The sequence below is a fragment of the Necator americanus genome, chromosome I (genome assembly GCF_031761385.1).
Source record: "Necator americanus strain Aroian chromosome I, whole genome shotgun sequence".
NCBI classification, from domain to species: domain Eukaryota; kingdom Metazoa; phylum Nematoda; class Chromadorea; order Rhabditida; family Ancylostomatidae; genus Necator; species Necator americanus.
The window spans coordinates 15,298,170-15,312,269 of record NC_087371.1 but is presented as its reverse complement, the minus strand read 5'-3'; the positions used below and the strand labels follow the sequence as shown (position 1 = coordinate 15,312,269).

General features: G+C 43.2%; 5 protein-coding genes across 5 annotated transcripts; 1 reads left to right on the top strand and 4 right to left on the bottom strand.

Moving 5' to 3' along the window:
* Nucleotide 1: 1 nt before the first annotated feature.
* On the bottom strand, nt 2–238 carry RB195_005635 (uncharacterized protein; the record flags this gene model as incomplete). The annotated part of the gene is made up of 1 exon (XM_064178258.1): nt 2–238. The coding sequence occupies one exon, from the start codon at nt 236–238 to the stop codon at nt 2–4; it is 237 nt and encodes a 78-aa protein (XP_064035326.1).
* RB195_005634 (uncharacterized protein) lies at nt 151–444 on the top strand (the record flags this gene model as incomplete). Its single annotated transcript, XM_064178257.1, has 1 exon — nt 151–444. One exon carries the CDS (start codon nt 151–153, stop codon nt 442–444), a length of 294 nt encoding a protein of 97 aa, XP_064035325.1.
* Nucleotides 445–1,294: 850 nt separating this feature from the next.
* RB195_005633 (uncharacterized protein) lies at nt 1,295–2,573 on the bottom strand (the record flags this gene model as incomplete). Its single annotated transcript, XM_064178255.1, has 2 exons — nt 1,295–1,444; nt 2,520–2,573. The coding sequence occupies 2 exons, from the start codon at nt 2,571–2,573 to the stop codon at nt 1,295–1,297; spliced, it is 204 nt and encodes a 67-aa protein (XP_064035324.1).
* Nucleotides 2,574–7,217: 4,644 nt separating this feature from the next.
* Nucleotides 7,218–10,109, bottom strand: RB195_005632 (uncharacterized protein; the record flags this gene model as incomplete). Its single annotated transcript, XM_064178254.1, has 3 exons — nt 7,218–7,297; nt 9,875–9,933; nt 10,045–10,109. The coding sequence occupies 3 exons, from the start codon at nt 10,107–10,109 to the stop codon at nt 7,218–7,220; spliced, it is 204 nt and encodes a 67-aa protein (XP_064035323.1).
* Nucleotides 10,110–11,007: 898 nt separating this feature from the next.
* Nucleotides 11,008–11,997, bottom strand: RB195_005631 (uncharacterized protein; the record flags this gene model as incomplete). The annotated part of the gene is made up of 3 exons (XM_064178253.1): nt 11,008–11,051; nt 11,768–11,901; nt 11,963–11,997. 3 exons carry the CDS (start codon nt 11,995–11,997, stop codon nt 11,008–11,010), a joined length of 213 nt encoding a protein of 70 aa, XP_064035322.1.
* Nucleotides 11,998–14,100: the final 2,103 nt, after the last annotated feature.

Genomic DNA, 14,100 nt, shown 5'->3' with positions numbered 1-14,100 from the left:
ACTATCCGTCAATGTCCATCGACTCCCGTAGAGTCTTCTCTCGTAGCACGACGACGACCTCACGCCAGCTGGGCGCACCCGCGATGGACCGGCGCCGATCACCCCGCCCCGCGTCCCGGACAACCGACGAAAGACCGCCACCCGCCCGCGATGTCAGGCAATTCCGTCTGGGGCCCAGTCGATATTGTGGGGCGTGGTGAGCGAGCTTTTCATGCTGCACGAAGACAAGTGAAGCCATTCATAGTGTATCTTGTATCCAAGCTTGGCAAACTAGCCATAAATCAAGTTTTTACTACGCTTTCCTTCAGTTGCGGTCCCGAAGAGAACTGGTGGGGACGTTCATGTCTATGCATAACTCTATTGATTGGGTATTTCGTGCTAATTAAAGAATTACTCGGTCTGTCGAAGCTTTCCAAGCAACGAGATGTGCAAGGCGCGAAGTGATTGGAATAGGCCTGAGGAGGATGCGGAAATCCTCCCAATCGATCTCGTTCTTCTCTTCGAAGGATAACCCAAAGCTCCCCTAGGGTTTGCCGGATAGCACTTCGTAGAAGAATCTCCATACAAGAACGTTACGTAACATCAATGGCATTTATAAGAGCAAAGTCGAGCAAACGTTTGTCTGTTTTTTTTTTGCATTTTGATGTCAGTAAATGATTAGTAACGTTTACATATTGCTAACATTCTTCCTCGCCATAGTAACGCCTGAAGCTGCTCTCTTTCGTTTCTTCCTAGTGATGAGTTGACGTTTGGATTCTCAAGTTACTGTGGCTCAATTTTGCGATCGAACTTGAAACTGTTGCGTACAAATACGAATATTTCGACCCGTCGACTCACGATTAGAAAATTTGACTAAAATTTCTCTCTCTGAAGAAAAATTGGGCGCAAAATCCAATTAAACTTCAACAACAACAACGGCATTGGTGTCCGATTCGGTTCACCCTTTTTGGATGCATGTGAAAAAGGACAAATCCGCGTCCCAAGACGTCACTTTCGGTTCTGCAAGATTTGTTTTCGTCTTTCCTCAACGTTTTGCTTTGGCATTCCGTTGTTCCTTTCCTGCACTTTCTGAATGTTTCTCGTTAATTTTTAAATTGTACAGCCGTAGAATGCAGACGATGATATCAAAGATCTGCTAATTTATGATGCTCGCTGTAATTGTTCCTAAATGAATCACATTATCTCCGGTCAGGCATCTGTCCATTCAAGGACAGAATGGGCAACTAGCTGTGACGTTCAAAAACCCATTGTGAAATGTTTCACTGCCCGCAATGAAAATACATGAATTTGTCACTTACTTCGGACGAGCAGACTTCGTGTGTGCGTGTTCACGGCATTTGCGAGGCCCCAAAATCACCTTCTTTGGCTGGCACCTGTGAAGCACCACTACTTTTTGCATCACCTCATTAGTGGAATCGTTCTCAGCAAGTGAACAATCATCATTCTGAAAGGCTCAAACATCCACTTCGCATGTTAGCCAATTCTTATGATTATCCGAAGATCGTGGCATTTTCCCTCTCTTTTTGCTTCCTGTCGTGGTCTAATCGAAAGACCATTGCGATCACATGGGCAAGAAGAAGAATCGGCGTCTGCGGTGGGAGCGAATGGAGCGGAGAATACCTCCATCTTTACTTGTTAAGCAGAAACGTTGAAGAGGACTTTTACTTCGCCAGCAACGCACCAGCGGAGTCTTGTCTTTCCGCCAGCTCAGAGTAATCCCTACTTTATTTCCTCTGTCAACAGTTTCCACTAATTCCCCGATTTCCACGCATATTTAGTAGAAAAACCTCTAGTTTAAAGTGTGTTTCATTCCGAAGCCAGAAACGGATGGTTGTCTCGCATAATAGAGTAGAGTATACAGTTCAGGCTATGCTAGCAATCAGTGCTTCTTTTGTGTCGGAGGGGTTGTGGTGCCTATTGAAGAGAAGATAACAGGCACAAACTACGCAAGCAAATTCCCACGCTATGCGGTAATGCGTGACAAATTTCAATGTTACTACAACTCGAACAGAGAGAGAGAGCCAAGGCTTCGGTCGCCAGGAAACCGAAATTGCTTTTCACAAACGGAGATGTCTGGGATTTCTGCACGGCAGCGTCCTTTCCCCGCAAAAGAGCGGGTAAGCTCTGACATGTCCAGTGTCTCTGGGTTCTTTGGCTGAAATTTATACCGGCCGTCAATGATTTTGGCTACTCGACAGCCGTAGGAGCTCATGCACATTCACTGTCCGATAAATGTGGTCATCCAGTCGTACAAAAACGCGTACGTCAACCATAACTAGCAGAAATTATAATTATTTGGGACAGAAGGAAGTTTAAGAAGCGCCTGCTCATCGGAGTACATTTTAGTCTTCGTTTCGGTGCAAGGCTTCTTCCGTAATAGCTATGCCTTGTTTCTTTCTCTCCCACAAAAACAAGCTCAGGTTTCTCTAATTGCATGGTTGCAGCAATTATCCTTGCAGGTGCACGCTCATGACTGGATATCACAATGCTCGTCCCGCTGCTAGGAAGCTGAGACATACGAGCAATTTCTCGGTTCTATTGAAAGATGCCAAACGTTCTTCTGTTAGTGCCATGACAGTTGTTTCTTTGTTGAGTTGCGGGAGTTCTGAGATATTTGGGTGTGCACTACGACAGTGAGGCAGTAGCCTACAGGTCCTTCTGCCTCTTTTCACTACAGAAGTTCCTCACATACGAAGCTAATGATCAACCTTCTTATCGTATGAGAATGTAAATTAATGTAGTGAGATTACAGGTGAAATTTTTCTCTGGAAGACTCAAGAACTGATGGCTATTTCTAAAATTCTATTGTCAAATCAAAGAGTGCTGCTTTTGTGTTGTTTGTTCCTGAATTCCAGTTTTGATATAGTCTTTCGCGACAGGACCCAATAGCAGTCGAAAACATCTCATGGGCGGAGCAGACTGCAAGTCCTTGGTCATCGATTACAAAGAATTGGGTGGGAGTTGAGTCTACGTGCTTGAGAGAAGTTATGATTTTCCCTCCCTGTTTCTGAGTTCTTGGCAGATTTTTCCTTAAGGCTTAGAGCTCTCAAAGCTTAGAAACATGCGATTCCCTATGATTTTTTGTCACAGCTTAATGAGAACTCAGGCGAAAATGCACTAAGAATCGATGCGACGAAGCGTTCTGTTCCTATACACTCCATATTTATTATAAAATATGAAATATAATATAGATAATATATATTATAAAATAGATATGGAAGGAGCGTATGTTTTTTTCAGATGATACACATCTTCTGCTATACTTTCTCATCGTTCCCTTGTTTACATATCTCCGGCCTTCAGTGTAACGCTCGTGTGTTGCCTGGAAAACCAACTGATACACGCACACCGTTTCCGTTTTTATGCGGCTCGTGCCATCCTACTCTCCCCTTTCTTTGTTTCAACGTTTCTAAAGAGAACAATGAACTTTATGTCTGTGGACTGACTCCTCGGTGTATGTACGACGAAACCATTCGCTTTTTCCTGTCTAACATTAGGAATGATGAATATTGGTCTGGACATGGTTCATCGAAATGACTGCCAACTGAAATGTCCATGGATCTTATGACCAAGTATGGTCTGGCCTTGTGATTTCGGGATGTTTTTTCTTCCCTTTATAGTCCAGAACTAGTATTTCCATGCTCTTGTGGTCGAGGAACAGTTTCAAAGGAGATCGGAAGAGAATGGAAATGAAATTTGAAATGTGGAAAAAGGGTGGAAGGAAGACTAATGAATGTGGCATTGGGCGCTACTGAGCCGGAAACATCCGCACAAATGAACAATAAACAATGAAATAAACTCATAAAAATGGAGTGAGAATATTAGGATTGAGTGAAATCCACACTGTAAAGTAGCAGATGCTCCTACTCTATTAAACGTTTCGCACAGCTGGGATCCTCTTGTATGAGGACTTCATGGTTGTGCAACAGCTAAAAATGTAAGGAAATTACTCAAGCTTAGAAACAAGCAATTCCTTATTATTTTTTTTGCGTCACAGTTTAATGAGAATTCCGAGGAAACTGCGCAAAGAATCGATGTGCCGAAGCGTTCTGTTCCTATACACGGACGTTGTCACACAAAAAACAATTCTCTTCATATTCATAATAAAATGCAAACAAAAGAGAAGAATCTGTAGTACGTCGTAGCTTTCAAGTGAAACATCGCAGGTCGGTGCCCCAACATGCAAGACAAATGCCAATCTTTGATTGTATTTATCACTGACTTCACCTTGGGTGCCCGCTGAACTAAGGTGACTTGCGGTGCCTTAATTAGAACTGATAACAACCAATTTATTTATTCTGATTGTGGCGACGGAAAACCCAAATTTCGAGTAATACTTTCAAATTGTGACTACATTATATTGGTATCGACGAAAGCCTGCACAGGTATTCTGTGGGGTTGCTGGCATAGCCTGAGATAAGTTCAATCGAGAATAATCCACTGGTCAGCATAACAGTCGAAAAGTGAAACCACCTTTTTTCCCTTCAATTCTCCTAAAAGTACCAACACAGCAAGGAGTCTACTGTATCCCAGATATTTCTCATTTATCAACCCCAAACCCCAGTATGCATCATATAAATTTCCAGCAGCGAATGGCAAAGTTCAATACACATAGATTCTGTGAAAGAAGAATTGTGATCTTTTCACACAGTGCGCCACACGCTTGGCATCATCCATGAAACTGAAACGGTCAAAATCTACTCATGAGTTTAATCAGAGACCTGTGGTCGTCTGTATTTAAAGGCGGCATACCACGAATCTGAGGTAGCGTGGATTTCAGGTGGATTATTTGTGCACGGGATAGTAGATTATGGAGAGGGATGTGTTTCCGTCCGTTTCTTCCTAATTGCTGTAAAAAACGGCCCGGAAGATGCGCACGTGCTCAAGGCTGGCGTGCTCCAATCGAACTCCTTGTGGAAAATAGTGCGCCGGAACGCCCCAAGCAGTATCTTCCGGGACGTTTTCTACAGCAATTAGGAAGAAATGGACAGAATCACCCTTATCTCGATAATCTATGATCCCGTATACGAATACTCCACCAAAAATCCGTACCACTCCAGATTCGTGGGGTGATGCCTTTAACTTGGTCTGGATGACTCGCTCTTTGACAGAACGCACACTTCACTCTTTCGGACAATCATAGGTGCTGACCGGATACTGAAAGGTAGCCCAAGTGAACGAATTAATGGGTGTGGCGCAGTCCGTTGTAGCCACATGGTGGAGCGTTCCAAACCGCCCTAGTGCAAACCAAGCCTTTCATCTCTCCGGAGTCGATAAATTGGTACCAGACTTGCCTGGGAGGATAAAAACACTGACTTGATACATCGGCTAACTCCTCCTCGAAGTCACTCTGTATAGGCCAACACGCGTTCCAAAACCTCAACGATAACGGATTGCAGTGGAACACGCTGGCGGATCCCAAGTGGATTGATAAACCAGCGACTTTATCCTCTTATCTTTTTTATAAACTTTTTAATATGGTACTGAATCTGCTTCTAGTTCTTCGATCGTGCCTCCAGGTAACAAATCCAAAAAGTCCAAGAGGTTAGTACATCTATAAGTCATCTGCGTTTTTACAAACAGGAAAGAAAAAACAACGTTCACAGACCTGTTTAATTCATGTGTCATCAATTTAGTGTCCGCAATTACGGACGCTCCAGTAGAACTGAGTTATGGATGCGCAGAACTTAATTGCGGTTTTTAAGCGTCATTTTCGATTCAACAAAACTGCATTTTCAATAGCACGCTGTTAAATGTCAGTCAGTGGGATCTGAACATAACGAGATGTGTTTCTATTTAGAATTAATTGTCCACTTTCATGTCATTTATAATGACGAGCAGGATCTCCCTTCTTTTTCTATCCCTAATCCTTTGGATATCTTCTAGTGACGCGACTGGCTTAACATGAGCTACTAACTAACAGTAATGTTTATAAACGAAACCGCTCGCTCAATGCAGATTGGTCCCGATTCTGAGGGAGTCAGACTCAAGCATTCGCAGTTAGGGTGGATTAGGAGTGCGGTAGTTTTTCTCACCGCCCAAAACGAGTCAGAAAACGCCTGCAGCTGTGGACCAAACGCAGCAATAAACTTGAAACACAGTGACGTAAGGTAACCCACCTGGCAGCTGAGTTCTTTATGAGTGCACGCTCCAAGTTCATTTTCATGGTTTTATTGTTCTCAACATTCGAGGCCGAGGAGCAGATGCAACACGATACAGTACTCCCAATCCCAGCGGACGAGTGCCTGACTATTCGAAATTGGCAAAAGTTGTGGAAATGAAAGCGCATGTAACAGTTAATCCATGACTTCGGCAGCATTCGTTGCACTTTTAAGTTAGAAGAAAATCTTATGCACGTTTCTACGTATTTTTGAGAAATGAGGGAAGTAGTTACACCGTCTTAAACGCGTATCTGCTTCCTGCATTTTTCAAAAATTTGTCTTTCAATTTCTTCCAAATTTTTACACCAACTTTCATCACATCGAGTTTCCAAGATTCCAAGTAGGATCGGAATCCAGATAAAGACAGAAACGTTCAATATCCATTTCCTTTAAAAGTTCCAACCACTCGGAACGTCGCTCATCGAACTTTTAAGTGGTGCGCAGCATTTCATTCATTCATGTCTCTAGGGAAAGATGGAGAAAGACTGGAGACTGATTCGCTAATGATTAAGAAATGACTGATTAAGAAGCTAATGTGGTGGTTTTGAACCCATTAGCATTCAACGAAAAATTTTATGAACAAGGCCAACCGCATACGCACCTCTGAGAAATAATGCCTTCTTCGCGATGGGAACCACAACTGCTTTCAGCCTGCCACAGTCATTGGTACCGTTTCCTCTAGTCCTGCATCCCAACCATCTTTGCCTGGGAAACGCTCTCTGCGCATTTGCTCCCTCTCCCGCCAAATGTGTAGTTCTGCGGTTAAAGACATCACCCCACGAATCTGAGGTGGTACGGACTTCAGGTGGAGTATTCGTATACGGGATAGTAGATTATGGAGAGGGGTTTGATTCCGTATATTTCATCCTAATTGCCGTAAAAAACGGCCCGGAAGATGCGGCGCGTGCACAAGGCTGGTGCGCTCCAATCGGAACACTAGAAGCTGTATCTTCCGAGCCGTTTTTTACGGCAGTTAGGAAGAAATGGACAGAGTCACCCTTCTCTCCATAATCAACGATCCCGTATACGAATACTCCACCTGAAATCCGTACCACCTCAGATTCGTGGGGTGATGCCGTTAAGGCAAACACAAGTACCAGCATCTTGAACCCCATCAGCATCGATATTCTCAAGATCTGATATTCGCATTTGAATGAAAATCCTACTTATCCACACACGTTTTGGGGTTGTTCTTAGATCTACCAATCTTCTAACTCTTTCATAAATCACAGTAGCAACAAATCTCTAAGGAGAGGAAATTTAACCAAGTCGTTAGAGGGCACCAAACTTCTTTGGGCGTATGAATGAGAATCTGCGTGGGACCTCCCAATATCTATCCATGATTGATGAATTTTCAAAGCACTTAAAGAAGGCAGCTGTGAATAAAACTGCAGCAACTGCTTTCTCGTAGCCAGCAGTTGAAAATGAGCGATTGCAGTTGGCTTCGCCATGCATGCGGAGGCGCTGTAACCACCAGTACTCTTTGTTTCCACGAATGTTTCGTACACAAGGTGTACGATTTCTTGCTCAATCATTGCGTTAGTGACCACCAGCAACTGAACAGGTGATCTATGATGCCGCATCAGTGCGTACCTACCGCTAAGTGTAGACCTCTATTCAAATATCATTCCTATTCGTAACTGAATCTTGACTTCTTCTGTTTACACATCTATAAAATACACCCACAACGCATCATAATGGAAGAAAAGGCATTTTGAATAAGATGAGATAAAATAAGGATGTCAATACCTGGGTTTGCTAGGAGGACCGCGACGCGTGTGCGACTGATGTGGGACACGCGGCGGAAGAAGTCGCGAGTTGCTTCGAATGCGTCGCAGTTGGCCTGAGAACCACTGAATCTGTGGGATAAGATGAGGCAGGAAACTCGTCTTACTTTCTAAAAGTAAACTAATCAACTTGAATTCCCTTCCTCTTAATATTAACGAAGTTGATACTGGAGGTCGACAAGAAATGGTGAAAGTGGTGCGCTGCAACTGACTGTGTTCAAAAAAGGTGACATATTTTAATCCTTTTTCGTTCTTATTCCGATCTCAAGTCTAGTAGGATCAAAACGACATGAAGCACGGTGCAGTTGCGTAAGCGGCTGTGCTCGAAGCGGTGCGGTGGAGAAAGTGGTTGGAATCGGGGTGGGACCATCGCGAACTGCAGAGAAGAATGGTGCTAGCAAAGATCCTCCCTTGACGCTAAGCGCTACACTTCGAACGCATCCGTATACGCAGTTGCGCCGTGCTTCATGTCGTTCTGACGCTGCTGCACAGCGGAGAGCTGGAGGTAATAAGTTATAGTGGATAAAACAATTTTTCATCAAACTATGGTTGGTCGCGACGTGGTTGGGTCAAATATTTTCGGAGTCTCTCATCAGAATACTAAATCCGAAGGGAATTGACGATAGATAGAATCATCCTTCCTGCCACCTATGCCCTCTTCATTGTTCTTTCCTTTTTAGACATTTGTAACATTGTAATAATCGTTACCTCTGGTCCGTATGCAAACTATAGTGAGACTCACATTATATGTGTATGTATTAATTATTCAGAATATTGACTGTATCATTGCGTTCACATTCAAACTATTCGTACTATTATTACTATTCATTATCTACACATTATTACCACCAAACAAACTATAATATAACAGGGTCAAAACAACGGTGCGATTGCGTACGCGGCTTCTGTCGAGGCGGTGGGGTGGAGCGTAGCCGTTAGGAGCGTACTGGAACCCTTGCTGGCACCACCATCACTGCAGTTTGCGGTGGTCCCACCGCGGTCCCAACTGCTGCCTCCACCGCGTCGTTTCGAGTGCGTACGTAAATGCACCGTGCTTCATGTCGTTTTAAAACCTTAGCCAGAGTAGAGCTCGACAACAATCTTGGTTCTGCTCAAGAAAGTCGTGCACGATTCAACTCTGCAACGCTAAGATTCAAAGAAGGTCGAACTTGGGATTACACGTCTATTTATTTCATTTACTTAAGACTCGCCTTTAAATATTCGAACTATTCGACGGCCACAATCTCGTCAAATCCTTCGATGCTGCGATGAGTCATCCGAATGCCAACAATTCCTCGGATGTCGATTCTCCGTTCTAAACGATATCATCCATCCATCATCAACACCACATTCTCAATGGTTCTCAACCACAAGAAAAAAAGAAAGAATTCGCAACACGCTTTGACATTTCGTTTCTTTTACGTGATTGTTGATTTCAGATTTGTACGTTTGCTTATTGTTAGGAAATCTGGTCAACAAATGAAAAACCTCCGAAGAAGTGCTCACAATTTTGTGTTTCTAGAAAATTCCATGGATTTTGGGGTGACTTCCCACAGATCTACGCCCAGTCTACAAAATCGGTCCTTATCAGTGCTGATATGAATGAGCGCTGCCATCTCAGCATTTCTCTGGAAAAGTAATGCAGCTAGATTTTTACATGCTCTTCTATGATTTACTTCTTAAAAACTGAAATTTCGAATCATGAAATGCGTAAATGATCTTGTGGATTGTCTTCTTGTTTCAGCGCTGAAAAACAACTGTTCGGTGCTGAAAAACAAGGGAATCACCTCTGAGATCGTCTAGATAGTCATCTTGTTAGATGTTCGCGACCAACCGCCAGTCAGAAACCATTGGTATACTCAACTAAAAACTGCGGAATTCTTCAAAAAATTACTTCCTGCTAGAGTACAAAGAATGAGTGCTTACGTCCTGCGTACAGGAACACTTGGTCACCTATTTGATAACATTGTGGAGGTTTTACGATCCTTTATCAGCAATCTTTGAACTGAAATCTCCAAAAAAAGGAACTATAAGCGTTCAATGTCTTGAAAATCGGGAAAAGAAAGGGAGTTGAAATTGTTTAGGCATTGTACTACACTACTTTTTGCAGTTCGGCTACTGCGCCCACTTCCGCGCTGATCGAGAGCGAATGGATTTTCATGAGCAGCTCAAGTTTGAGTTTCATTAAGATTTGATCTGCAAGAAAATGTTTCTGGAAGTGCAAAAAGTCGAATTGTGTTCTGCATGACCCAGCGAGTTCCAAGACACTCCTCTATTTCCAGGACATTGAAAGCTCATCAAGTTTTTTTTTCCTTTTCTCCTTTTCCTTTTTTCTTCTTTTTGTTTTTTTTAAATGAAATGACCCTGGATTCCCAAGCTAGAACGGTGTGGTTATGTTACAGAGACCAGGCAAAAATTTGAAATCAAATCACCTCAAATTTCAAATTCCTCTACTCGTTAGCGGCTATCCTTGCACCTTCTCCTTTACTTTTTCTAGCTTTTTCCTTTTCTCCCAGTCACTGAAACGATGTTCCTAAGGTCGAGGAAGTTTACGGGTGAAAGAAGTGACAGATTTGAAACATCCAGAAATTCTCTCATTGCATTCAAATATTTCTTTTCTAGACGTTCTGACTTTGTCACGGCATAACCACTTATCGTTAGTAACGAGTCGGATCGATCATCTAATTCTGTGCACCAGCTCATTTTTTCAGAATACATAATAACTACTCTTGGAATGTGCGAATGCGACTGTTTTCGAATGAATAAGCAGTTTTGATTTTTAAAACACTTCTTCGTATGAATATGGATGTCTGCATTGAGTCGGTTAGCAGGAATTGATTAAAAATGAGTCGTTTTTCAGTTGCAAACAATAAGAAGAACTGTTTGGAAAAAATGGTTCCCTTTTGAAGAAAAGAAAAACTGAGTGGAAACCGAATCATTCATTGACAGAAGAGAGATTGGACCCTGAATTTTTTTCGAACAGTTAACACGAGAAAAAAAGATTTATTCGATTAAAAATAGTATAACACGTCTTCATATGCAATTTCTAGCGCAAATATTCAGCCAGCTCTTGGACTAGCTGTTATCATTCTTCGTGAGTGTCCTAAATAAGTGGTGGGGACTGGTAAAAAATAAACGAAATTATTGACAGTAACTAGAAAAGAGTGAGTCGAGTAAGGAGTACAAATAGGGTCGGGTCAAGACGACATGAGGCTCGGCGCAAGAGTCGCAGGCTTGCGCAAGAGTCTGGGCTTGAACCGCTGGAGGGCAGTGGTTGGGATCGAGAGGGGACTTCTGCTAGTACCACTCATCGCTGCAGTTCGCGATGGTCGTACCTGTATCCTGACCGCTAACTCTAACTCGCCGCTTACGCAACTACACCGAGCTCGATGTCGTTTTGACCCGACTACATCTCTAGCGGACCAAAACCACCTGAAGAACGGCACCCTTGCGTAGGCGTCTGCGAGGTGGGACCTTATTTATATCTGTAGTCTGGTTGCAGAAAACGAGTGTCCGCCTCGATCGCAACTATTTCCTCCACCGCGCTACTTCGTGCACAGATACTTGCGTAATTGCACTGGGCCTCACGTAGTTTTGACTTAGCTGTGCAGCTCTCACTTCGAGACGGGACCCATTTGCGACATCATCACCACATCGTGGCATCTTCGCGCTCTGGTCGCCCTTGCTGTTTCAGCATTCAAAATGGCGCAACATGGGTTCAACGGGGCTCCAGAGAACATCACGCGATGTCGTTAGCCGCTATCACGGTGTCATAACGCGCAGGGGTGTCCTATCACTCCAGGAATAGTATCAACTGACCTGTGATTGCTTGACGCCCGGCACCAAACAACTTCACCTTTTTAAGAGCAGTTATAGCAGTGATAATCATAAGCAATACAGCTGCCATGACCACCGTTGAGACGGCAATGATCCACGGCGAAGACAGGGATTCGCTTCAAATCAGCTCTTGAGAATATCGAAAGAACCACATGTTGAGAAAGAGTTGAACAGTACACTAGACAGTGTTGCGTCCTGCCATCTTCACTCATCGTTAAGAATGAGAGCCATCTCTGCTACAACATTTGTGTTGAATGGAGGTGAAAATGAACAAGGAACATCAACAACAAGCTTATCAAGGGGGAATCAGAGCACGCGATAATTCATAGCGAGCAACCGGTATCTCAGATGCTGAGAATTCCGAACTATTTCTATTTGAATGTTAAGCTTACGCAAGAAATTGCCCACTTTACTATTACGTTCTTTCGAATTAAAGACCTTAATAATTTTTTTCAACTTATGAGCCTCGAAGGAAAGTTGAGTAGTTGGACTGTCCACTCTAGCGGCGACTGCGATCACAGTTGAGGACCGCGCAGTTTGAAAAAAAAAACAATGGAAATTAGGCAACCATTAGAACAGCGTATATCACTCACAAAAGGTTATTTCCCACATTTCCCCGGTTGCCTCCCTTGATCATCTAAGATGTATTCGAAAATTTCATTTTTTTTTCTGAACGTTGTCTCTATCTCGAAGGGTCGCACCACGAAACAGATAGAAGGTCTAAAAAGGTCTCTCGGGGATGTGTACTCGAAAAACAAAGCCATTTACAGAAACAGCAGTGTTGTAATGTTCGGCAACGCATTCGGTTAAGATATTCCAGAGATTGAGATATCCCTCTCGAGGCAAGATTTTCCAGCACAATAGTAGAATGTCATAAAGTATGAATGTAACAGGTGTTCAGCCGAAGAGTTTAAAACAGTGCTGCTATGGGCCAAGAAATGTAAGTGTTAACTTTACTTGTGTAAGAGAAAGTGTTTGTTCAAAAAAACAACTCGGACTCGCAAGAGATGATATCTGGATGAGATCACGCAAAGATGGCTGCAAATTATACCTACAATGCCATATTAGGCAAACATAACGAAAAGGAAGAGCTTTTTCCGGTTGTAGAAAACTTACAAAAAATGTTTTCTTTGCTTATTCCCTCCATTTAGTAGGAAAAGAGGAGCAGAAAATTTAAAATATTCCAGATTTCACGAACGTTGACAACGCAGTCCCAGAACTTCAAAAAAAAAAAAACATATCAACACTTTTAAAGCATAAACGAATCCGTCAGATCCGTCGTGTTGAATTGTTAAAGTCGGGTAAAAACGGTGGAGCTCGATGATTGCGTATGCGGCTGCGCTCAAAGGGAGCGCAGCGGTTGCGACCGAAAGGACCATCGCAGGGTCCCCCTCGACCCAATCCGCTGCGCTTTACCGCACCGCTTCGAAGGTAATTCCTCGATTAGTCACGCATTTAAGCGGAACATTTTTAGGAAGTGGGACATGAAAACAACCTGGGCGCCGAAATACCTGTAGATCAATTTCTGAGTACGCTAAGTAGTACACGATCCAAACGAAAAGAAAGGCAGCAAGTTGTAGTGGCCTCAGTAGATCCGCAATGACTCTGGCGCACATTCCAGGTATACACTGCAACAGAAATCACTAAATTTTGCATTTCGGAGAAGGTAATTTTTAAGCAAATCTAAACGTCAACGAAATTTGTTGCAAACTCATGGACGCTAAGGAGTGAAAGAATCGTATGAACAATAAAAGTGTAAAAATGAATAGAAAAGAAGAGTGCATAACTGCATAGTGACCAACGAGCCGGTTCTTTATTAGGATCTTTGCGGGTTTTGGTCTATGGGGTCATACGGTCATCCTAATTAGCATTAGAGGAGGGATTCCGCCACATGGAGGTCCGCTAACATCACGGCAACGTGGCTGCTGAGCGCAACGATGTGGACTCTTCTGGTTCTTGCTTTCGGGTGTAATCTCTGGGAATGATGACTTGTACTGGTCGAGGCATCTTAGAGGATGTGTTGCAGATGTTCTGAGCCTCAGGCTCCGACGAAGGCGCCGAAACATTAACCGTAATAAAAAGTGTTAACATCTTGGCTCTTGCTTCGCTTTTACGATCGACACGCTGCAGGGGTTATGTCACGATTCAAAGAAGGTCGAATTTTTACGCATGTAAACAATAACTACATCGTATAACAACAAATACGCGGAATCTATCCGGTCTTCCTCTGAAACGAATACTGGCAAGCATGGGATGTACTGTTCTGTACGAAGAAATTATTAAAACAGTTCAGCGTTCCGTAGAACAAAGTGCTG